The 23332-nt window shown below is 40.7% G+C and overlaps 2 protein-coding genes across 3 annotated transcripts in view; both read right to left on the bottom strand.

The window, feature by feature from the left end:
• Positions 1-2762, bottom strand: timm21 (translocase of inner mitochondrial membrane 21). Its single transcript, XM_071526071.1, has 6 exons — positions 2252-2762; positions 2023-2085; positions 1752-1849; positions 1569-1642; positions 1089-1194; positions 1-793 (listed from the first exon to the last, which is right to left on the bottom strand). The coding sequence occupies exons 1-6, from the start codon at positions 2550-2552 to the stop codon at positions 701-703; spliced, it is 735 nt and encodes a 244-aa protein (XP_071382172.1). The 5' UTR covers positions 2553-2762; the 3' UTR covers positions 1-700.
• A 3497-nt stretch (positions 2763-6259) lies between these two features.
• Positions 6260-23332, bottom strand: part of neto1l (neuropilin (NRP) and tolloid (TLL)-like 1, like) — a 61232-nt gene continuing 44159 nt past the window's right edge. Inside the window, exons 7-12 of one of the 2 annotated variants that reach the window (XM_071526067.1) lie at positions 19647-19729; positions 19402-19547; positions 12026-12139; positions 8396-9026; positions 7385-7459; positions 6260-6368 (exon numbers count right to left, since the gene is read on the bottom strand). In XM_071526067.1, coding sequence (XP_071382168.1) covers positions 7399-7459; positions 8396-9026; positions 12026-12139; positions 19402-19547; positions 19647-19729 — 1035 coding nt within the window. In that variant the 3' untranslated portion in view covers positions 6260-6368; positions 7385-7398. The remainder of the gene's footprint in view (positions 6369-7384; positions 7460-8395; positions 9027-12025; positions 12140-19401; positions 19548-19646; positions 19730-23332) is intronic. The other variant, XM_071526066.1, reaches the window with a different exon arrangement.

Here is a 23332-nt window from a genome sequence, read left to right on the forward strand (position 1 = left end):
TTAAAATTTATTGAAGAATGACACGACTGGAGACACCCTGATTGAACTATACACACACAATTCAACAAAGCTGATAATGGATAGGACTGGAATGTCCATCCATGGCTACAACCTTCTTAGAAAATATTTGTTTTATTTTTGCTCATACTTTTTTAAATCTGCTTTTGTACAAATGAAGAAAACAAAATATGTCAATGTGTTTATTACAATTTAAAGGTATTGCTAAACAAATCATAATTTTACAAACCATCTTCAATTTCAAGTCACTTCAGAACTTTAGAATCAGATCATCCTTAACCCATGCCACGACTTGCTTATACCCTAGATATTCACCATTGTAAAGCCTATTTGTAGCAAATGTGTCTGATTTATAAAACTCAAAAATCACACATAACATAAAATATTTCTGACAGCTGAGAAAAAATAGCTTTTAATATTAAAGCCATATGCTGTGCAAAATTTCTTTCACCAAATGTTGACTGGTATATTGTTATGTCAACATCATTTAAATTAGGCTGCATGATCTTTCTAAGATATTTAACATCATTGCTTCTAGTAATAACTAGAAGATAAATTATATTATTGTTGTGATCTATTTGGCCAACAACACAAACCTGTCTTTTAGAGAGAAATTCTTTACATTTCCCCTACATTTTGTCAGTGGTGTATCACCTCTGACTGGTTGAGTCCATTGTCTTTCTTATCTGTTATCCTCCACAACGATGGTGCGTCTTGGGTAGGTGTCTACGTCCACAAATATGTAACGAAACTCATACTTCCCAGTTTCAGCACTCTGTAAAAGGACAACAAGTGAATTAGCATTTTGGATTTACAATGCTTAATAGTCACGTCTGTGGGGGTCCATTTAGTCTTTTCTGCCACATATTGCGTTACATGAGGCTTTTGGTGGACACTTCCGCATGCATACTTCTGCACTTTTATAGCTGCATACATTTTTTTTCAAGCATAGGGATAAATATACAGGAAAAGTGCTGTTCTTTCCGGACTTTGGTATGTCATATCTTTTCTATCAAACAAATTGCCATTTAAATAGGAAAAAAAAAAAAAAAACACTGTAAAAATCTAACCTCTTTTGACTCTGAATGAACAGTTCCTTTGAGGCCTGGCTCCGAGCCCTCGATGTAAAACTTCAGTCTCATAAACTTCAGACCGTCCTTCAGGTACTCCAAATGACTGAGGTGAAAACACACACATGCACACACAGCCGGATAAAAATAAATATCACACAGACAATGTCTACTGCAGTTGTACTACCTCAGTTCTACCACCACCATCATGAGTAATTATGTGTAGTGTATTCTGTTTAAAACCCCAATCTATAATTTCTCCCCTACAACTACTTTTGATTTGATTGATTTATCCTAAAATTAATTGACTGACTTATTGATAAGAGTAGCAGCCATAAGATAGCTAAAAGTGTCAAAAAGCCAAAAATGGACAGAAATGAGCAACTTTCATCTTTTTCACTGAGCTCTTTATCCACATTGGTTTTTTACATAATAGGATACTCACTGAGACTGAGGGTGACACAGTAACGACATTCTCACCTGACTTGCTGCCTCCTTCCTCGACGGGTAGTCTCACCATAACACTTGATTGGCTCCCCAAACGCACCAATCACCTATGTTTTTCAAAATAAAATGCAATTAACTTAAAAAAAAAAAAGTTAAAGTATGCAAAATGAACGAATAGTTAAGCGCAAGAGGCAGGATGTGATTTAATTGTCGTACCTCTGGGTGTAACCTAACTTTGTCAAAAGCTTTCCCATAGATTTTATTTGGACTTGACGAAGAGAACAGCTCCTGGAACACCACATATAGCAACCCACCTGAAACACACACACACACACACACACACAGCAAAGCATTTTAGCGCCTAACATAAGGGACTGCCAACCTTGTGAGGCAAACCACACCTCATCTTTTTAATGAGGCTACAATTGTAGTTTTTTTTTTTGTTTGTTTGTGATGGCAACACTTTATATTTTGATAGTGAAGTCACCTGTCACTCCAAGCCCGATGAGTACAACTATCAAGTAGGTGAAGTCTCTGCCTGCTTCCTTTGCTGAGAGAGAGAGAGAGAGAGAAAAAAGAGAGAGAGAGAAAAAAAAAAAAAAGAGAGAGAGAGAGAGAGAGAGAGAGAGAGAGAGAGAGAGAGAGAGAGATTCACTCATAGGTCAGATTTATTGACGGGGTCATGATCATCCAATAGTGTCAATGGCTGGCTTTACCTTTCTGAGCAGCTGAGGGCTTCGGGGTCCCACTTTGATACCTGGAAACGGACGCCTCTCTTTCCTCTGGTTTGCTTTTATTCCGAGCTGCAAAGTGGAGAGAAATCCCTCGTCTCTGTGCCTGTATGAACCAGGCGGCGACAGACGAAGGAGCCTCAGTTCTCCTGTGAAAGGTCAGTCTCGGTGCTGTGGATAAAGTCCTCTGCGTGTGAAAGAGCAAGCTAACCTGGGTGAGTCTGGATGTTTTCACCTGTTGCAAATGTCGATGCACGGCTTTAAATATCAAAGAATACATGGCCATGTCCTCTCAGAGGCAGACGTTAGCTTGAACTCTGACGTTAGCCAGCAGGCAGAGTTGAGGTGCTTTCTAGCTAGCACGGTCAATAAACCGGTAGCATGAGTGAAAACTTTACTGCCTCACCCGCCGTATAATAATAAACCAAACTACAGCTTTGACTTAATCAACATGAACATACTGTGGTACACAGCAGTGATCATATGCGCCTGCCCAACTGTCCTGCTTGCTCCAGAGGCGCCTACTTTCGTCGTCGTAACGCACGCTTATCGGGAATCATGGGAGATTGAGTTTTTAATACGGACTAGCTAATCATGAGCCAAACCCACCGACAACTCAACTCACCCACCTATTATTTGCGGAAAACAGGTAATTCATAGTATTCATCGTCGTTTGTAGTATAAGTAAGCAAGTTACATAAGTTATAAGCAAGTTATATAAAAACAAAGCATAAACATGCTTTTATGTAAATATAATTTATTTTTGTTAAGCCTATAGTGGTGGTCGTTTGCCTCAAATGACCAACCAATGGAAGTCATCCTTTATTCACCTTTTTTTTTTTTTTTAAGACTATGGCCTCCATCTTTCAATAGCAAATATAATAGAATATCGGATTCACAATTACAGACAGAATAAACCATCACAACAAAATCAGTAAATATTAGTTTATTGAAAACATTCTTCCAGCATTTTCTTAATGTGTTATCAAATAAATAATAGATGCAAATGGATTGAGAACACTACAGTGCCATGAAATAAAAAAGAAAAAAAAAGAAATAAAATAACATGTTTGGATAGCTGTGGGAGTGGGAAGGAAATGTAGCCTAGGCTACATGGTGACTCAGTAGAATCATGTATGAGCCCATATACAGTATGTGGGTTAATATCACTTTATTTCATACATCCTGCTCTCTTGTCTTCTCAACAGGGCTATAAGTAACTATGTGAATATAAAAACAACCTGAAGCTCTACTGTAAAAACATGACATCAAAGTAAGAAATATAATGTGAATTCAGCAGCTGATATATGGGATTTCATATTTATGATGGCAACATGAAAAACATGGAGAGAAAAAAAAACGATTTAAAAAACCTGATTCTGGTTTTCATTCCATGAACAAATGTACATTAAAGGTATTCCTTTTTCACAAAAGAGTTTCAGTCCCGTATCTGAAATTATCAGTGTTCCATGGCTTGTCAATCCTAGCCACTTGTGGAGCACAGGTAGGGGGAATGCACCTCTGTGATCCAAAGCAAAAAAAAAACAAAAAAAAAAACAAAAACTTGACGCATACACCAAAAACTTTTTTTTTTATTTTCTCATCACAACACTCTACATTGGTAAAGTTGCTCAGGGCAACAGTTCACTCAAGATGCACAAGGGAGAGAAACGTTAGTTCCGTAAGCTGTCAAACTTGGCAAGATGCAGAGGACTGATGCATCTGTCTGATGTATCTGCAGAGAAATGAAAACACTATTACTTTACGTCTGTTCTGGGCCCTACATTTTTCTCATCTAATGCCTGGTCTTCTTGTGATCGAATTGGTTCCGACTTGCTTGATTACTGAGGTGTCTGCCTCCATCTATACTGGCAGATGAGTTTGTGGGTGTGTGTGTATGTAAGAGAGAGAGAGAGAGGGAGAGGGAGAGAGAGGAGAGGGACAGAGAGAGAGAGAGAGATGGAAGGGTGTGTGTATGTGTGAGTTGCTTTCAACAATTTTCAATACCGTCAACAGCAGTGTTAACACATACTGCAAGACAGACAACACACAAAACAAGTCGGCACATATGGAAAAGAAAAATATTTATTCGATGTCTGTAGGAATATATGGATCTGTGTAGGAGTGTGTATATGGAGGGGAAAAGAGAGAGGGACAGCGAGAGAGAGAGAGAGCATGGATATAAATAATGTACACATACATGGCATTAAATACAGTAATATGATGTACACATATATAGCAAATACTGTAAAATCGACACAGCAAACACTATGTAACGACAAAAGGTACTTGGGCAAAGAGAGAAAAAGAAGAAAGAGAAACTGTATGTGTCATGTACGATTGTGTGTGTCTATATGTGTGTGTGGGTGTGTGTGTTCTACTGTATGTGTCTATGTCATTGTGCTCACAACTGATCCACTCTTTTCACTCTCCCTTATGAAGGAGCCTCTTTTCATATCTCCCTATCAGCCTGCCATCAGTGAGTGTTAGCAGTGTGTGAGGCTGACAGTTTTTAACAGTGGCTACCTGGTGTTGTCACACCAGCCTCAAGCAACCTTTCATTACCTTTGTCTGAAATGTAATAAGAAGTCCTAGGTCATAGAGTAGTAGCAAATAATTCCTTACATTTGCATTAACCGGCCTGCAATTACTAGACGAGGGGGGTTAATCTCACCAGGACATTTTAGATAATTTCAAATATGTTGCCAGTCACAGAAAAAAGTATATTAACTTTATAATTTCCTGTGGTTATTTAAACTTTCTGGCACCCACAGTGTTGTCCTCTTTGGTAAAACACACCCTCCTGGTACTATCTAGGCTAAAACAAATCATGGAAAGTGTTTAAGAATACAATTTGGCTCCGCTCTTTGTTTTTATTTCTACAGCGAACCAGCCACAACAAGTAGAAGGACATCTGACAGCTCTTATGTCAGATGTGGATGGCATTGTGTACTGAAAGTTTGAGGACACACTGAGGGACAGAAGGAACGCTGACTAAAAGCCAATAAAACAAAGAAAAAAAGTGGTGAAGCTTTATTGTTATTTATTTTACAAAGCATCAGTAAAATCAGCCCTGAAAGATAATTTGTGTAACTTTAAAAACTGTCGTCCTGTGAAGTTGCCTTAGTATAAAAGTCTGTTTTAATACAAAGATTTGAAGCTTCTACAGTAGAAGAGAGTTAGAGACAAACAGACTTCAAGTAAATACCTTTGCCAGAAAACAAGTACTATTTGTTAAAAATAAATATGCCTGTCAAAAAAGTCAGTCAACATTTTTGAAAGGGAATTTGCGTTAAGATGAAAATGTTGAAATTTTTGTGCAGTGCTCTTCACCTATCAGTTTAGCTAAGCTATAGCATGCAATCAATTAATATTTGAATGTCTTGTTTCCATTGCTTTTCTCCTTATGATTTATGTATTAGTGGATGCCTTTCAGATTTCAATGTTAGTATGTTAATGTTTTGATGGATAGAAAAAGCATGCACAAGCCATACAATTGAGTATTGTATTGTCATTAAAATTAATCTGATTTTGGCTATTCCAAAAGTATTACATTTGAATCAGGTTAGTAATTAACTGAGTTTATTTCCAATTGTCACAAATAAAACACATCATCTTCCTAAATTTGACAAACTGCAAGCATTTGTAATTTGCTATTGAAATCATATGTATCCTACAAATTTGAAAAATGCATGCTCAAAAATTAAATTGAATATGTTTGATCACTTTAATTTTGTTATCAATGAAGAATCTGTGACAATGAAACAGATATGCTTCTGACTAATGTCCCAAATTTAAAGTTCAATAATCATGTTCATTCTATCTTTCCAGTTAGACTAAAAAATCTGGCATGACTACAGTACTTAGAGCACATAGCCTACTGATATTCAAGGTTCAAAACTTTCCCGGTCTCACAGCATTGCAGCTACAGTATTTCCATCTAGTTCTTTGTGTTCACGTTTGCACATGAATTCAATATCCTTTCGTCAAAGTGTCCCTTCATCACCATCAGCATCATGCTGGTGTAAATCTCCGCTCCGCATTTTCATATTTCATTGATGCCCGTTCGTACTGATCCAGGATTGCACTATTCTCAAGAAGTCTACATGATGGAAACAATGCAACATAATGTAGAACATAAGCAGACACACACACACAACAGGACAGCACATTTTTCACACTAAAAGACAAAACAATGGGTAGCACTTTATGTGACTGCTCCATGATAATGCGGATAAAGCTGCAATAAGCATGATCCTGTAGAGCTCCGCATTGCACTGCTGCCAAGTGAAACCTCTTGATGAACGATAATGAAAAACTCATAATTTCATCCCAAATCTATGCATCTAGTGTCATGTCATCCTATATGTTATGCTTATAGCAACATCATGAAAGCAAAACTGTGGAGCACACACATGAACTGCTACACAAAGGCATAAATAATATGCTTTACAACTAACCAAACACAAAATCAAATACAAGTGACATAAATCATGCAAAACTACAGAGGAATTCTGTATGTGTGTGATCAGTAAAGATCAGTAGATTCCTGGATAAATCGCAGGAGATTGATACGAGATTTAAATGATCTGAATGTATTGGTGAAGTGCAACGCTGAATGTACTGCAAAACTCCCAATGATGTGACTTAAAGAAACATCTGGGATTGTGCCTGCTTTTAAATATGTGCTTTGATGTGGATTTAACATGTTTGATACACATTATACTGTAGATACAAATTTTTTGCTGTAGGCCTATTGGGGGGGAAAAGTGCAAAGGTTAGACATATTCATTGATAACGGCTTCAAATAAAGATGATTGAAAAAGTCCATGCTAATGAATACACATTGAGTGATACACGTATGTCCTCGGGGGAAGAGGACATAACTTCAGCATCACAGAGACTTCAAACAAACTCACCAGGAGGGCAAGATGGCTGCAAGCAGGAAAACCATCTTGGTGAAAATGAACAATTTAAAACAAACTTAAAATAAAAACCCGCGCAAAATTCACAGAAAAGGAAAAATAAATTACATAAAAGTATATACTGATTTCCATGGGCAAATGATGACTACACAACAACATATAAAGATGTTGATTGTTGGATAGGGGTGCTTACCTTGAGATTGTCTCTTAGACCCTAGTTGTGTTGTACTCTGATTCATGTTTGCTCAAAGAGCCAATGAGGCAGAACCTGAAATGTCATGGCTCTTTCATTTAATATCAAACTCCTTTTGCATAGAGAGGTCAGAATGCATAATGTGCTACATAACAGCGATAAATTTCATTAGTGCTTTGCTAGCATCTGAGAGTCTTGCATGCAGACTTGTAGAAAATTAATGAACAGTCAAGTACACTCTGGACAGAGCACATAGAAAGTGCATGCAGGAGAAAGTTGCATGTTGAATGTATTTTCTCCAGAAATATAATTTAACACCTCCACACAGTGTTCTTGTAAACATATACAGTTACTTTTCAAGCAGTCAAGGTGCAAGTACACAGTAAAATACTTTTGTTTTCATAGAAAATCTTGTTCATGCCAAAATGTTGAACTATATTGAATGGAAATAATATTTTTCAGTATCACAGTTAAGAATACAAATGCATGTTTCGTTATGATAATTTGCATTCATGTCAATAAAGTCAGTAATCTGTATGAATATCAGGCACCGATACAAGCCCTTATGTTAACAGTCAAAATCAGACTGATTACAGATTTAACATCTGCTAAAAGGAGGTCTGGTTTTGCTTAAAGAGCTCTGACAAACCTCAATGTACAGCAGAGTCTATAGTTGTACGATATATAAATCAATATTCGAGGAAACCTAACAGGGGGCTTGCCATGTTCAAGGATGAGCATGCAAGAGGGGGCAAGTCTCTCTATCATAATATAGCCCTTTGTGAAAGATTGCAAAAGTTTTTAATGATAGGAAAAGGAGAAAGAACAAGGGTCAACGCAAAAAAGAAGCTTATTATCATAATTTTAAAAAAAGAATGAGAGGAGGAGGGAGAAAAAAGCTAAAAGAAGAGGAAAACAAAAAGAAATGTCAACCCCCCCAAATTTCCAACATCCCCATAGAAATCTCTAGGGTTGTTGTTCTTCCCTCATCAGAAATCTATGGATACTGACCGCTGTACTGCCTTTTCGTGGCGTGATAGCCGGTGGCTGGTGGTGGGAACTTCTTCCAGGTCATCGTCCAGGTCACATCCATTGTCCGCTGCCTCTTGCGAGTAGCTGTGCTTCATGACCAAGATGCTCCGGCGGTTTCCGGTGGCTGGTAGCAAGGGCCGCACCGCCATGGGCTGCTGCGGGGGAAGGTCCGTGAGCAGGGCGGCGGCCGCTGCGTCGCGCGCGCTCAAGTTCCCACGGCTCCCGCGCCCACTGAGCGACAGTTGGGATAAGTGGGCGGAGCCAGAGTTGGAGGTGGAGCCACAGTGGTGGTCGTGGACGCAGCGCGAGGAGGCACGGCGCAAGGCATGGTAGTTCTCGAAGTCCTCCGCCAGGTCGACTAAGTCCGCCGAGGCCGCCGCGGCTGTGGTGGCGCTCCGTAGCGTGCACAGCTCGTAGTGAGGCGGCTCAAAGACCTCTTGGAACATGGTGGGGTCAAAGTCCTCGCGCCGCAGGATGTACTTCTTGCGCGGCTGCTTGATCTGGACAATGACAGAGACGATGAGGAGGAGGAGGACAATGCAACAGGTGACACCGATAATGGTTCCGTTGGTGTTGTTCAGGTTGTCCAGGATGTTGGCTTTCCTCTTCTCTGTATATCGGGTTAGGGAGAGAGCACAACAGAGAGAGAAGATGTGAGAAAACATAATTGATATGGACCTTCATGATATCCTGCATTACTTGTGAAGATCACCATTTGAATGAGAAGATAAGATCCATTTGAAAGGGGTCTGCACTCCCAAGATTACATTCTAATCTGACAAAACGATTACCGCAGATATTCTGTGTGTCCGCACCATAATAAAGAGGATCATTCCTAAGCAGATGAAAGCTCAAAAGATCATTCTTAAGCAGATGGAAAACCAAAGTTCACATGTAAATACAATTTCGAACAAATGGACCTTATCATGTACCACATTAAGGGAAAGACTTTCAATGAGCTATCAAACAGATGGACAAAAAGGTCATATTGAGTTACAGCTACAGCCAATTTATCACCAGGGAAACCACAAAGAGCAGAACAGACTAACAGTGTGTAGAGAAGCAGACTGTGGGGAGATCTCTGACATTTAAATGCTGGGGTGAACTTGTAGCACAGCACACTGAGCTTCAATGACACACCCTTCCAGTAAACGGTTACATTCAGAAGCGTAAAGGAGGGAAGGAATAAAACTTGACATTTTACCACTAATGAGGACAGATGTGGGCTCTGCAGTGGCTCTATACATTACCAGAGTGGTAAGCGTAGGCAGAAAACGGAGTAACAGGCAGAAAAACATGGCTATTTCTTGCTGACTGCTGCACATTTTCAAGCTCAGACAGAAGAGTGGAAAAGTAGTTTAGGCTGGGTGAGGAATTAGGCCACGCAGGATTTACTTAATTGATGCAATTTATCATCGGCTCTATTTAGGGCTTCAGAGAGTTACAGGCATCCAAAATACTGATGCATCTTCTCTACAACTGTTCTGATCTGATATAAAGCAAGAGGGTTTCTGTGTGGCTAGACGTTTCCCTCCTGATAAGTTACTACTACATAGAGAATGGAAGGGGTAGATGACAGGATATATTTCTGGTTGGGTTCCTACAACATTTAAATTATAGCACAACACAGAAACAGCATCTGTGCTAATGCTGAAATAACACTAGAAACACTGGGGAAAAAAAGGACACAATTAGCTGCGAGCCATACTCTGAGCTTGTACAACAGTCAGTCGACACAACCATGTAATAAGCATCAGAAACATTGATCGACTTGGAAGCTGCAATGCAAGAAGGTGCAGAAGAGCCACAGTATAGATCTAAAGCAGATATACTTGCAAACATGTGGATGGGCAGGAAAGGTCAAGAAACAGTTGGCTAATTAGCAGGGAATATAGAGCAAAACTGGCTTATCCACAGAGTCTTCACACATCTCACCAAGCTATTGACATGCTATCAAATATGGAATCACTGGAATAAGGATATCACACTGGGAAGGTGTAGATGAAGCACGGAGCTGCCAATAACAACACCGGGGGGCTACTATGGATCAATGTATAGATTGTGAGGCTTTAAAATTCTGAGAGGAGTGGAGGATCAAAGTACAGAGGAAACAAAAAGATTGACAGGATCTCAGGGTCAGGGACTACCCAGGATCTTTCCTGCTTTAAGGGGTGGAGATATGATGAAGTAACATGGATAATAAAGAGTGTATACAGTAAAGGAGCATGTCAAAGAAATAGAGCAAGGCATTTCCATGAGAATCCAGGGCATTAAACTGTATCAAGAACAGGATCAGTAGAGGGTTATGTAGGAATTGTCTCATGAAACCTGTTCAACAGTCAGTGTATCTTTGTAATAGCTGGTCTCACAAAGGTGATAATCAACTCGCTTTGTCAACTCAGGATTTTACAGCTATGAGCGCGCTCAAATAAAAGGGGCAGGGTTTGTAACCAATCACATGCAACATGGACAGATCCAGAGCAGCGTATTGATCCCCATGGGGAAATTAGGACTTTGCAGCAGCAGAAAGTAATAGGATTTAGCAGGGAAAAGGAAAAAAAAGAATATAAACAAACAACTAGAATATAAAAATAAGCAATACAAATAGCAGAAAAGAGAACAATAAAAGCAATGTAGTAGACTATAAACAATTGTGAGGTTATGTGAATATATGCTGTCGACAACTTCAACACGTTAAGTAGCCTAGACTGTAAAAGTGGGAAGAATAAGAAAGAATTTGCTAACAAACTAAAGTAAGAACAAACTATCATAATGAATATATATGAGTAATACAAAAACATTACAACAACAAAAAGCAACACAGTTGCTACTGCCAAGTCTAGAGAGGATTAATCAAGGAAAATTGCAGATAGTGTAAATGCGTAAGTAAATAGACTCATCTCTGCCAAATCATTAAGGCACAGTGTTTACACTTTTCATTGATACAATGTTGTGTCATCACACTGAGGTGGTGGAAGGATTTTCTATTCACAAAGTTGGCCTTGTGTTCCCCGCAGCTGCTCTCGAGAATCTAAAGAGTTTCAGCGCACTTGATATACAATAGTAAATTTCAGCTAAGCTACCTGCTATTTGATAGAATCCCTCTTTTATAGCCAGAGTGGGCAAATGGCCTGGAAATGCTACAAACATTTATTATATCTCTGATCTAATAAATCACCAGGGAAAGGACAGGGGTTCCCTGCGAAGAGCCATTCTTACTATCTGTTAATTCAATAGTATACCCTTGTACAGTTCTTTTTATTACTTGTCTCGTTCATTTGACAGCAATAGTTGGTATTATCTGGTTGTATAAATGTAATTTTCACTATAATGGTCTGTAAAAGTCCACAGGATCCTCTAGAAATGTTCATATCATTTTCAGAGAGTTGGTTGGTGAGGAGATTGTATATGTTTGGATCAGATAGACTGAACATAAACTAAGCTGTGCAGCATAGTTACCATGGCGATGCATCCCGCTTAAAGGTGAGTCACCGTTGTGAGACCGAAAAGCCGGGGTTAAGCCCAAAGTCAGCTCGCTAACCCACTAACCTTGCTTCGTGAGACAGACCCCGGGTGTCATGTGACTGGACCTCATATCGGACATCTCACCTTTACAGTGGTTCTCATCCCAGGGGTAGACGCAGTTCTGCATGCCGTTGCACACCAGCGTGTTGTTTATGCACATGTTACTGTGACAGAAGAAGGCATCTGCATCGCATGGAGCTGGAAGAGGAGAGAGCAGGCGATCGCAATAAGCATCACAGTGATAGAGCTTACCATACTGACAGTGAAGAGATTACAGGCATCAAGTGCTTAGTGGTGACAAGTGTTTATTACCCCACTGAAATGTTTTCCTTTACTTGCAGTCTCATCATAATCAATAGAGACTTTGCTTTTGAATAAAATGCCAAACACCTCAAGATGAGGCAAACATTTTCCAGTGAATTTCCCATCATTAACAAAAAAATAAATAAATCTGCAAGACATTAATATATGCAGCAACACAAATCAGTATTTGAGGTACAGCTGAAGAGAGGTTCCAGTGTGCCAGCTTTGGAGGAAATAAATCTGGAAGTGCATTACTCAAATCAGAGTTGTTCCCCCTGAACCCATCTGTTCTTCATGAATTTTCATCCTCATCCTCATCTTCAAACATTTGCAGAGGCAACTTATGGATATGGATCTCTTGGAGTGTGTGTGTGTGTGGTGGGGTCTGTAGAGATGGCCATGACATTTTAGAATCATCTGATTACACACGCAAACAAGTCCCAAACAAATCCTTCCTATTTATGCAAGATGTTGTTTGTTTGTCCAGGGCGCACAACCCTTGTCAACACACATCTAAACCAGCCAATAAACATGGCCTTGTCCTCAAATATTGATGATGCGTCATGACAGCTGACCTCCCAGTGCAGCCTGTCCGAAGAATAACGTTGCCATCACATGTCTCCACCTTTCTGCGATAAAAGTGGGACATGCAGGGGCAGAGCCGCCCATCAGGAAGACACACTATTAAAATCGCTGTGATAATGTAAAGGGCTCCATCATCAGATAGACAATTAAAAGCCAAGGTGCCCTTCAAAGACATCTTGCTCTTAACAACCAATCATACTAATGCATGAGTCAACTGACTGGCCAATCCGCTGCCTCCCACTGTCAATCACGGTGAAGTGCAGTGCCATAACAAAAGCCAACCTAAAAAAAAGTTTCTCCTATTCAACCTATTCAGGGTAATTTCACTGTTAGAAATGTACAGTAACACATGATGGTAGAATAACCCTAACCCAAGTATTGTTAGTATCCACTATAGTATCTATTAGTATACATAATATCCACTATATGCTCACAACCTGGTGGAAAAGAGTGTAAGGGGAAAAAGTATTTTGAGAATACTTCACACTTCTGAATGTCCTGAAATAACTTATTATGTCACTGATAGGTGAAAATAATGGATGGCTCTGTTTAGCTGCTGGTTATTTAGTAGCAGGGTAGATGCCTTCCCCTCCCTCCCTCCCTCCCTTTATCTGTCTCTCATTCTCTCTTTTTTATCTCTACCTCTTTTTCTCTCTCATCCCATCTCTCTCTCTTCCTCTCGCTCTCTCTCCATCACACACACACAAAGCAGGCACTGGGCACTAAAACAGCTTGCCAGTGGTATGGCAGAGCTGGGAACTATTTGACAGTGTTACCACTGTGATGTATGGCTGTTTTCATCCCGGCACTCATCCCAAATGAATAATAACAGACCAAATTAGAGTGACTTATCTCTATCTCTTTCTGTATCCCTTCCTGTCTGGGCTTTTGCCAATGTTTCCTGGCTCTCTCTGTCTCCCCATTTTCACTTTCTTTCTCTTTCTCTCTCTCTCTCTCTCTCATTCACGCCGAAGCTGCACCAGTTTTGTTAACAACCACCAGAGGGAGCCCAGCCCTTTCTCAGTCTGCCGCTGAATCTCCTCTCTCTTCCACACACCACAGGGCGAGACCAGACATTATTAAGAGCCCGATCCACACTAATCTCCTGCGAAATTAATTTCAAGACATTTTGTAATAAAAGTGCCCTTTTGCCCACACACAAGCGTCCCCGCTCACTGCTGGAAGCATAAATTAACTCCTAAATGAGTGGCTGATGAAATAGTCTGGGTGTCTCTCTGCACAGGGGCTCCAAGAACAGGCAGTCTTCTGCAGTGAAGCAACACATGGTTCTCCTGTTTTTACATGTCCAACAGTCACTGTAGAGTCTTGCCTTGTTCACTGTAGTCATGGCGTAAATCTATTTCTTGGAGATGAAGATGCTGTATCTGTATCCCTATTTATTTATTTCCTGTGTTATTTTCAATATGATAAGTTGTTGTAATCTTTTTTGCTGTAATCTGTTTTTCTTGTTTTTGGTCCTCACTCTTTGTCTCTGCAGCTGCAATGACCGAACTTCCCAATAGGAGTGGTCAAAGTTTCATCTAATCTAATTTGGAAGGTTACTTTCAAAACATAACCTGTTATGCATTACTGATTACCAGGTTTAAGTAAGCAGTAATGTAATCCACTGGCTGACTCAAAATCACTGACATAGCTCAACTTTCAGTTACTTTTTATACAGACAAACACAGACAAACAATATCCTTCTTAATTTACACTTATTTTTATAGCCCTGTCACCATCGACTACAGTCATCATCAATAATTAATGTGAGATGTGTAAAATGATGCTTGTTTCCAGTTCAGTTTGTCTGAGCCAAAAGTGCCAAAAATTAAGTGGTTTGCAATTACTATTTTTGTGATTGCATTACCCACTTAGCTTAGTGTCTCCCAAACCCTGAATATTGCAAGAGCCAATCATCCATCCATCCATACATTCATACTGTACTGCACATGCTATCTTACTGTATGTTTCTGTACAATGCTACAAGCTAATATCCACACACTATTCTGTTCTAAACCCAAAACCAATAAGATAACGAGTGTGGAGACATGACATAATCCGATCTAAGATCTAGCAAAGATCCATATGTTGGCACGCGTTAGCATACTGTGCTGTTGCAAAAAGCCCTCATGCATACGGTAAAGAAGCTTTGTAAGAATCCAGAAGTGACAGGTGTAGTGAAGCCAGAGAGAATTTCCATCTGCAACCCCAGAGACGGGTCTCTGTTGACGAGGCGTAACAATGCTGACAGCTGAGATGTCACTCAAACACATTTATCACCTAGAACATAATTGCTGCTTGGGTAATGATAGGCTTCACTTTCTTAGGCTTCACATTTGTAATCTTACACTGTGTAGCTCTGCATATCAGAGGAATGCGGGTGCGTGAGCATGTGTCTCGGTGCCTGAGAAACAGAAGATCAGTAGTATCAGCAGCTGTGAACGCTGCTTTAAGGACAGGGAATCAAGGTGGGTATCTGCTTTTGCAAACGCTGCTCTCCCCATCTGAGTGTCTCGCTGGGAATCAGCGGCTATGAATGCTGTTCTAAAAGCTGTTGGTCCCTCTGGGAACCAGTGGCTGTGAACACCACTCTGAAGGCTTAGGCTGTAGCTGGGGATCACTTATTGTGAAAACCGCTCTGTAAGCTGCAAGTCCAGCTAGTGCTTCTGTAACACTGTACAAATACTCACTTATACAACACTTACATAAAATCCTTATTTATAGTGTTATCACCTAAAGAGAGATGGTAAACTACAGCTTCCTACTGTAGTTCCTTGGTACACAGTGTGAATATAACTGGCTTTCCATCTGCAACCCTCCTCCTCCTACTCCCTCCCCACTTCCTTTTTCCGTATTTTTACCTATAAAAAACTAATGAAATCAAGTCAAACACGCACTTGTCATTCTTTTTGTTAACGCTTGCTGCAGATGCCTCAAATTTGCAGAAAGTAAACTGTACACCCTCTCGCCACTATGCATGGAATTTTTTGACGTTTTTTGACATTCTCATAATGCTCTCATTCAAATCAATAGGGAGCCTCTCATAATGCTCTCATTCAAATCAATAGGGAGCCTCACCACACCTGCAAACTTTGCCGTTCAATGGGCATTCACCCTAAGATATTTGGAAAGCAACACAATGGAATGTGTCCTTGATTGTGCATTTTTGCGTGCCATTGTCAATATATTATATGGTGTGTCTGCTCATTTCCATTACCAACTGCAAAAGGGAGCAGGAGACAGCAGGCTGAAATATCCCCACAACATCCCCGGACACCCTGTCCGGCTGACACAGCACCTGTCGCCAAGATGGAAAGGGCGCATGTTACCTGGAGTAACACGAGAGGGATGTCGGCTGTGGGATCTGGCTCTACAAATCATCAGCACCGCCCAATGATTGAGGTCCTGTCCATTCACAAACGCTGAGTGTACTGGCTTCTGTTAAACTCATCACATTCAAATCTCTTGGTACCCTCCATGTGCCCTGGTATTGCCATCTCCTTTGAGGATCCCTTCAAGGAAAATTTCCCTCAGATACTCTTACACTCTTATCAGCAATTTGTGATGTTGAATGGAATTATTTTGTGATGAAGTGTTGCAATTTACTTTTTGGTACCTACTTTCCCTCAACCTCGTCTCCCTCTGCTTCAGTTAGAGATTTCATACATTCTCTGTGCTGTACACATGTAAGTGGAGAGAAAAATAGCACTAGTGATAGCGTAGTTTTTGTGGTTGAAAAAAAGTGAGTGGAGAGAGAACAATGTCACAGCGACATGACATGCCGTCGATGAGGAGAAAAAGGCAAATCTAAAAATGAAAAACCTTTTCTTTGATTCTGAGGGGCTGACACAACCTGCCATTGACATTTTAGATGGATGAAAATTTTTCTGCTATTAAACTCACCCACAAGAATAAGAAAAATCCACCACCAAACAACAAAATGGGCCCAGACATGTAAGGTACATCACCAATAGCTGTTTTTTTTTTTTTAACAGTGTTTAATTGTTTAGGGTGGATTTTTCCTTTAAAAAAGTTTAAAGGTCAGACAATGGGATGATTTAATTTCATTTGTTTCCATCGCAGTTTTACCTGTTTTGAGAATTTTCTTGAAACAAGTGACAATATCTTGAAATGAGGCGCATCTCTGCACTAGTATCAAGATAGTCTCACTTGATTCAGGAAGATTCTTGGAACACGTTTATCTGCGTTGGAAACAAGTACGATTTTAAGACTGGATGACCGGATCCTCTGTCCAGCGCTCTATACACCTGGCCGTTTACTGTTGACAGGGTTGGTGCAGTGCTGCTGAGCAGTAGTGAATGCTGCTCTAAAGGGTGAGGTCTGGCTGGGGATCGCCTGAGTGACTTAGGCAGCAGCGTTGCCCCGGCAACAGCACATCCTGGCTCTGCTTGGTGGAAAGGCCTTACAAAGGGGACACCGACTTCAACACAAACAAATCCACTGCTGCTGCTGTCGCCTATTCTGTAAAAGCTGATCACTAGACTAGCTATACCACTATACACACGCGCGCACACACACACACACACACACACACACACACAATACAAAGATGTCGTACAGAATATACAAGGAACACCAACAGATTGTCCCCCAGGGTCTGATGGTTCTTTATTGGTGTGAGTAAATTTCCTGACATTCAATCAATCCAATCAACCCTGCAGCATGAAGGCAAAGCAAATTCAATTCACTGCTAAATAACCATTCTAGGTAGTCGCCTTTATCCCAAGATGCATTTATTTCTTAATAGGAGCGATGTCTTGCCAGATGAGAAGGACACTGACGACAAAGCATCAACGGTTTGTATAACTATGTTAATACTAGCCATACACCGAAGCCTTCTCAATACCCATGACCCTAATATGATCCAATATGACCCCAATAGAGCGTTTGTGGGACATTCTGAAATAGGTTCTGGCATGGTGTTTCCTTCTGCCACTGTAAAAATGGATCAATACACAGAGAGGTGAAGCCGAGCAGAAAAAAAAGGAAAAAAACACATTACTATGGTGCACATGTACATTCCCATTCAGACAGTATTTTTTAGATCATAAGTGAACAAATTCATAACATCTATTTTGTATTTTTGTTGTTAGTCTTTTACATATTTGACTTTTTCCACTGGAAACAGCCAAAATAACTTTGTAATGCTAACAGACATAAAGAGAGAATGGTAGCATTTTGTACCTCTTGGTTGTACCATACAAGAAGCACGATGGCCCATATGCATCTACAGCATTTGATTACTCAAAGTCCTTTAGTTAATAGTGAGTATTCTTGACTTTGCCCTTTAGGAGACAGATGCACAAAAAATAAAAAATCCCAGTACACACGTCTATTGAGACCCTCAGAAATCTCAATGCATATCACATAACTAAGGGATGATTCTGTGGCCTTTTTAAATATTAATGCTAGTATAACTCATTAACTAGCGCCACGCTGGGTGTGCCCCCCTTTTCTTATGCTTTATTGGTTTAATTTTCTCTACACCCTGTGTGCACTCTTGCACACATGCAAACAAATTGCAGGAGCTTGAAGAGAAATACTCAAATGCGGATGCAATGTTCAATAGTATATAGATGATAATATCTGTGTGTGTGTGTGTGTGTGCATCCATATAAATATGTGTATGTGGAATTAAAAGGCCGTGCATGACTTTTTGCTTTACTCAGAGTTTCAGACCCACCTCTCCATTCACCTCACTAGGAGTACAAAGAATGGCCTCTGACACCTTGAACGACAAGCTGCATCAATAAGAACCCAGTGAATGAGAGAGAGGAAGATTATGCATTTGTACTGTGTGTGTGTGTGTGTGTGTGTCTGTCTGTCTGTCTGTCTGTGTGTGTGTGTCTCTCCCAGGTGCTCTGCTCAAAGAAAATTGGAAGATGTGAATACAGCGGTCTCCAGGGAAAACCAGTTCATCTATCCTTCTCTCACCTTGGTGTATTATTCCTACACGCTGTCTGTATGCAGTTCTGATTTGAAAGGAGAAACTATTGGGGGAAACAGTTGTGGCTTAGTTCTTAGTGCATTTGGACAGTAAGAGCTTGGCTGCTACAGATCTCCCCCCTGTGGTAGTGTTAGTGCAGAGTTGAGCTCAAACCCACCAACACTGTCAAGCAGCATGGCTAGACTGGCTAATACTCACATGAGCCCCCAGGCAATATTCTCTCTAATGGAAATCCAACTCCCTAGCTTCCTGGTTGCTGTTTAAATGGTCATAAAATTAAATGGGAACCTCTGACTGCACCTTTCCTATGGACAGCATCCGATATACCAAGCCATAAACTCGGTCACCGATGAATTGACTGTGCTCCCACCTTCTTTTAATGGCTACCACTAAAGACTAGACCGCTTTTATTTTGGCTTCAAAGTCACTGTCATTGGGTGGTGGTCTGATTAAGATGAGCGGGAAGCAATTTTACTGTAGCTAATCAGTACCCTTCACTAGGTGGGTCATGCTGCAATAAACATCTTTATGGCGGGCCTCTCAAACAGGACGTGTGTGTGGCTGCGGGTGTACGTGTCTGCGTTTTTGAGCAGCGCCTTACGTTCTTGGTAGGTTGTGAAAAGGATGCGGAAGCGGCTTTTGCGGCTCGCCTCGTCAGCCCACATGCGGATGACGCCCAGCGTGGAGACCAGCATGATGTCGTTGGCCACCGTGGAGCAGAACTTGCTCTTCAGGTCCTCCACCGAACTGAGATCAGAGAAGGTGAGATGAGATGAGAGATTTGCTCAATAATTCATGCCATATATCAAAATCAGAGAGATGTCAGAAAATGTCAGAAGGTCACACCTGCCACCGTCATACACCGCCACAAAGTTGCGCTTGCATTCATTGGAATTGGCCATCTCATAGTCGAGGAAACGCAGGTAGATCTGCACAATGTAAGGAGGAGGAGAGAAGCGAAAAAGAAGTAATCAAGTGAGGAAATTTAAACAGTAGTACAACATGCGGACATGACAGATAAAGAGGTGAAAAAAGAATACAGGGGAGAAGGGTGAGAGAGAGGGACAGTGTGGCTGTGCATCTTCCTCATTATTTCAGTGCCTGATACAGCAGTTTAAGAGAAGGTCTTGTAATGAAATAAGACTGACAGACTGCAGCTTGTACAAAGTCATTACATACGCATGTTAAATGAGGACTCAGGCAGAAACAGGCAGAGAGTCTATTAGCTTTAGACTCACTATTCATTTTTGCAGTTCATAGCATAAGGTAGTTCATAATGAAGATGTTTATAATTGACTGTTCAGTGTCTCAATTCAATTCAATTCAATTCAGAACTTTGTCATTGTGCAAGCACAACTCCCAGTTAGTGTGTGTGTGTGTGTGTGCATAGAGTAGTTCAGAGTGAGAATGAGGTAATGCATTTTGATTCATAAAGACATTTTAAAGATAGTTTATAATTAAGTGTTGTGCCCCCACTATTCATGCAGCTCATACTAGCATACACAAAGCCTGTGTTTATGATTACATAACATCTACTTATAAAACTTTAAAATGCAAACTGTATACTTCATTATTATTGATAGGTCACCTTAAAAACACAAGGTTAATGCTTTAACATCTCAACAATAGCAATGGCAACGGAAAAAAACCCCTAAGAATTTGGGGGATTTTAACGTTTCATCTGAATACAAATGCAAATAATTTGGTACAATAATTTGGTTGGTTGAACAAATACACATACAAATACAAACAGTAGCATCTCAGCACACCCCTACTATCCATATCTGTTGAGATAAAGCATTGCGCAAAACCTGGAACCACTTTAAACTTTAAAATACCAGGAGACCTTAGACATTCTGAAGCAAACCTTGACTGTTCAAGAGAGAAAACCTCACCCACCCACATTTCACAGAGACGACTTTTTTTGAAATGCTGACTTAACTTTTAGAACAATCCATTCCAGAAAACATGACAAAACTGTCTCATCTTAGTCTGTGCCACATATTGACAATTCAGATAACCTTATCTAAATAACAAAGGCTTCCCTTCTTTCTAAATAGTCACGAAGCATTTAAACCAAGACACATAACTATTTTAGCCATTTTAGCAATCCCTATGCTTGAGTGAAATATCCACCTTGCTATCCACCTTGACTCTTTTCACAGCAGCTACTCTAGGTGAAACTGACACTTCCTGACTGCTCCTGCATCACTGCCTGTCACTCGTTCATCAGGCGGAGATCGCCCAATCACAGCTTCGCGGTTCCGGTCCGCTGCGCGCAGCACTCACCATCGTTACAGTTAATGAGTGGACCGCTCCCGAACTGTGACAGGGAAATGTGACGCTTTAAATGCTTAAGACGAACGCTGCAGATGGAGCAGGCTAATGGACCTTGCAATGTCAGCTTGGCTTCAACAACATGACAAGTGGAATGGATCGGAGGGGGAAAACAACTTCTCTGGGGTCTCATATTGGTATCAATAATCTTCCGTCTAATAAGAATTTGTCATATTCCACCACTCTGTTGGCTATACTAGCTTTGTCACAAGACACAGGGTGCAGGTTCTTTGTCCGCCATTCTGTGATGCTGAAATGAAGCGATATGCTGCAGAATGTCACTGCCTGGCTGCAGGTTGCATAGATGTATACCTCTGGGGACTGCATGCCTCTCTTACAGTTAACATGTCACACACACTGCATAAAATTGTATTGATATTGATGTGTGATGCTCGGGATGCCTTCTGTTCAGGAGGCAGGGCTGGAAGATTGAAGAGGTTCTAACTAAGCCCATTTCCTTGGCAGAGGTCACTGAGGTAGTTAGGAAGCGTTGTCGGGGTGTTGTGGTTGAAACGGCGCTTCAATACGGTGTGGATTTCCGGAACAGTGCCTTTGGATTGTGACTAAAGGAGTGAGATTGTGGATACAAGCAAACCAAAATGAGGTTTCTCTGCAGCGTGGCCGGCATTACTTTCCGTGACACAGTGAGGAGCTCAGCGATCTGGGAGGAACTGGGAGTCGAGCTGCTGCATTGAGAGGAGCCAGCCACCTTATCAGACATCAACATAAACTGCTGCTGTTATGTATATCATTATGCATAGTCAACCCCAATGCATTGGTCAGTGGTATCCTCATATATTGGATATAGATTTGTGCAAACTGTTTAGACACTGTTGAGTCTGTTTAGCTTTGTCAACCTCAATTCACTGACAAAGTCCTATTATCTGTAAATTGACAGTGTTTTAAAAACAAACAACAATAAATGGCATCAACAAATCAACTTTTCAAGAATAGAGGAAAACATCCCCCCCTACTAGATGTGGGGGACACTATCAGCAATCACTTACACTGAGACAAATATGCCAAAAAGTTGAGGTTTTTGCAGGGCAATGTACTTTGAGGACATGATTTACAATGTACTTTGAGAATATGATTCTCTTGCTCATTCTTATTCCGACACTGTAGCTGTGCCCCCCAAGCTGTAGCTTAGGGGTTTGTCCTTCACGAGTCTAACTTTCGGGATATTCCCACAGAGGTTTCTCCAGATTTACGGCCTCCATCAGGGGAGGTTTAAATAGTATGGGCGTGTCGGTGTCTCTCTTGGATAAGAGGACAGCCAGATGATCATCTATGATCTATGACTGCACAGTGAACCAGCCTTGCTCTTCAGTAGGGAGATATGGGAACACCACACACTTCATTGAATCTATTTATCGGGTGCTGTACTGGGGGGAATAGCCCTCCAGATGTAGTCAGGGTACAAATCCCAATACTGCTGCTCCACTTTCAATAGAAACCGTTTGGTAAATCCTGCAGCACCAATGCAGGATCAACACAATGGGGGCTTCTGCACATGGCTACGATTGTAAGTGTTTACCATATAAAAAGAGAAGGCTGATTGATGCTGGCCAAAGTTTAAAGAACAAAGAAACAAAGGCACCTTCAATTTTGTTGCTTGCTGGGGGTTGCAGCACATTGATAAAGGAATAAAATAGCCTTCCCACCATGCAGCCGCATACAGCATTTTATGCTGTAAAAGAAAGCAGCCTTACTGTCTTGAATCGAAAATGCATCTTTTTTATTACATGAAGTGGTGGAAATGGTATCATAGCGTGCAACCTTTTCTATTTCATTCATGTGTATCCTGCTGAGCTGTAACCATGAAAAAATAACTGGAATACTTCATTTCAATGACATTAACTCCTTGGTCTAACGTTTGCATTCACTAGAATAGACTCTGACAGATACCGCTGACTGTAATTTGCACTGACTGCAAAGGCCATTAAGAAGGCTTCATTATTCGACTGATATAGTCCCTATACACAAAGACATGCACAAACCCACAGACACATAAATAATAGCTTTTGATGTTTTGTTTCTGAGGCTCCTGTTGGCGAAATCTTCTAACTGACCAATGATGATGACAAATTAGTGTGCAGATGGCATCATAAAGGCAAATGAAGGCAATGGATCAGATAGATACGATCACCAATGTGTGAGCCGAGAGAATTGGCTCCAGCGGGGGAAATAGGCCA

This window comes from Centroberyx affinis, unplaced genomic scaffold (genome assembly GCF_046629955.1).
Source record: "Centroberyx affinis isolate AG114_WGS23_722 - 3 ecotype Tasmania unplaced genomic scaffold, CSIRO-AGI_Caff_v1 ptg001383l_1, whole genome shotgun sequence".
NCBI lineage: Eukaryota > Metazoa > Chordata > Actinopteri > Beryciformes > Berycidae > Centroberyx > Centroberyx affinis.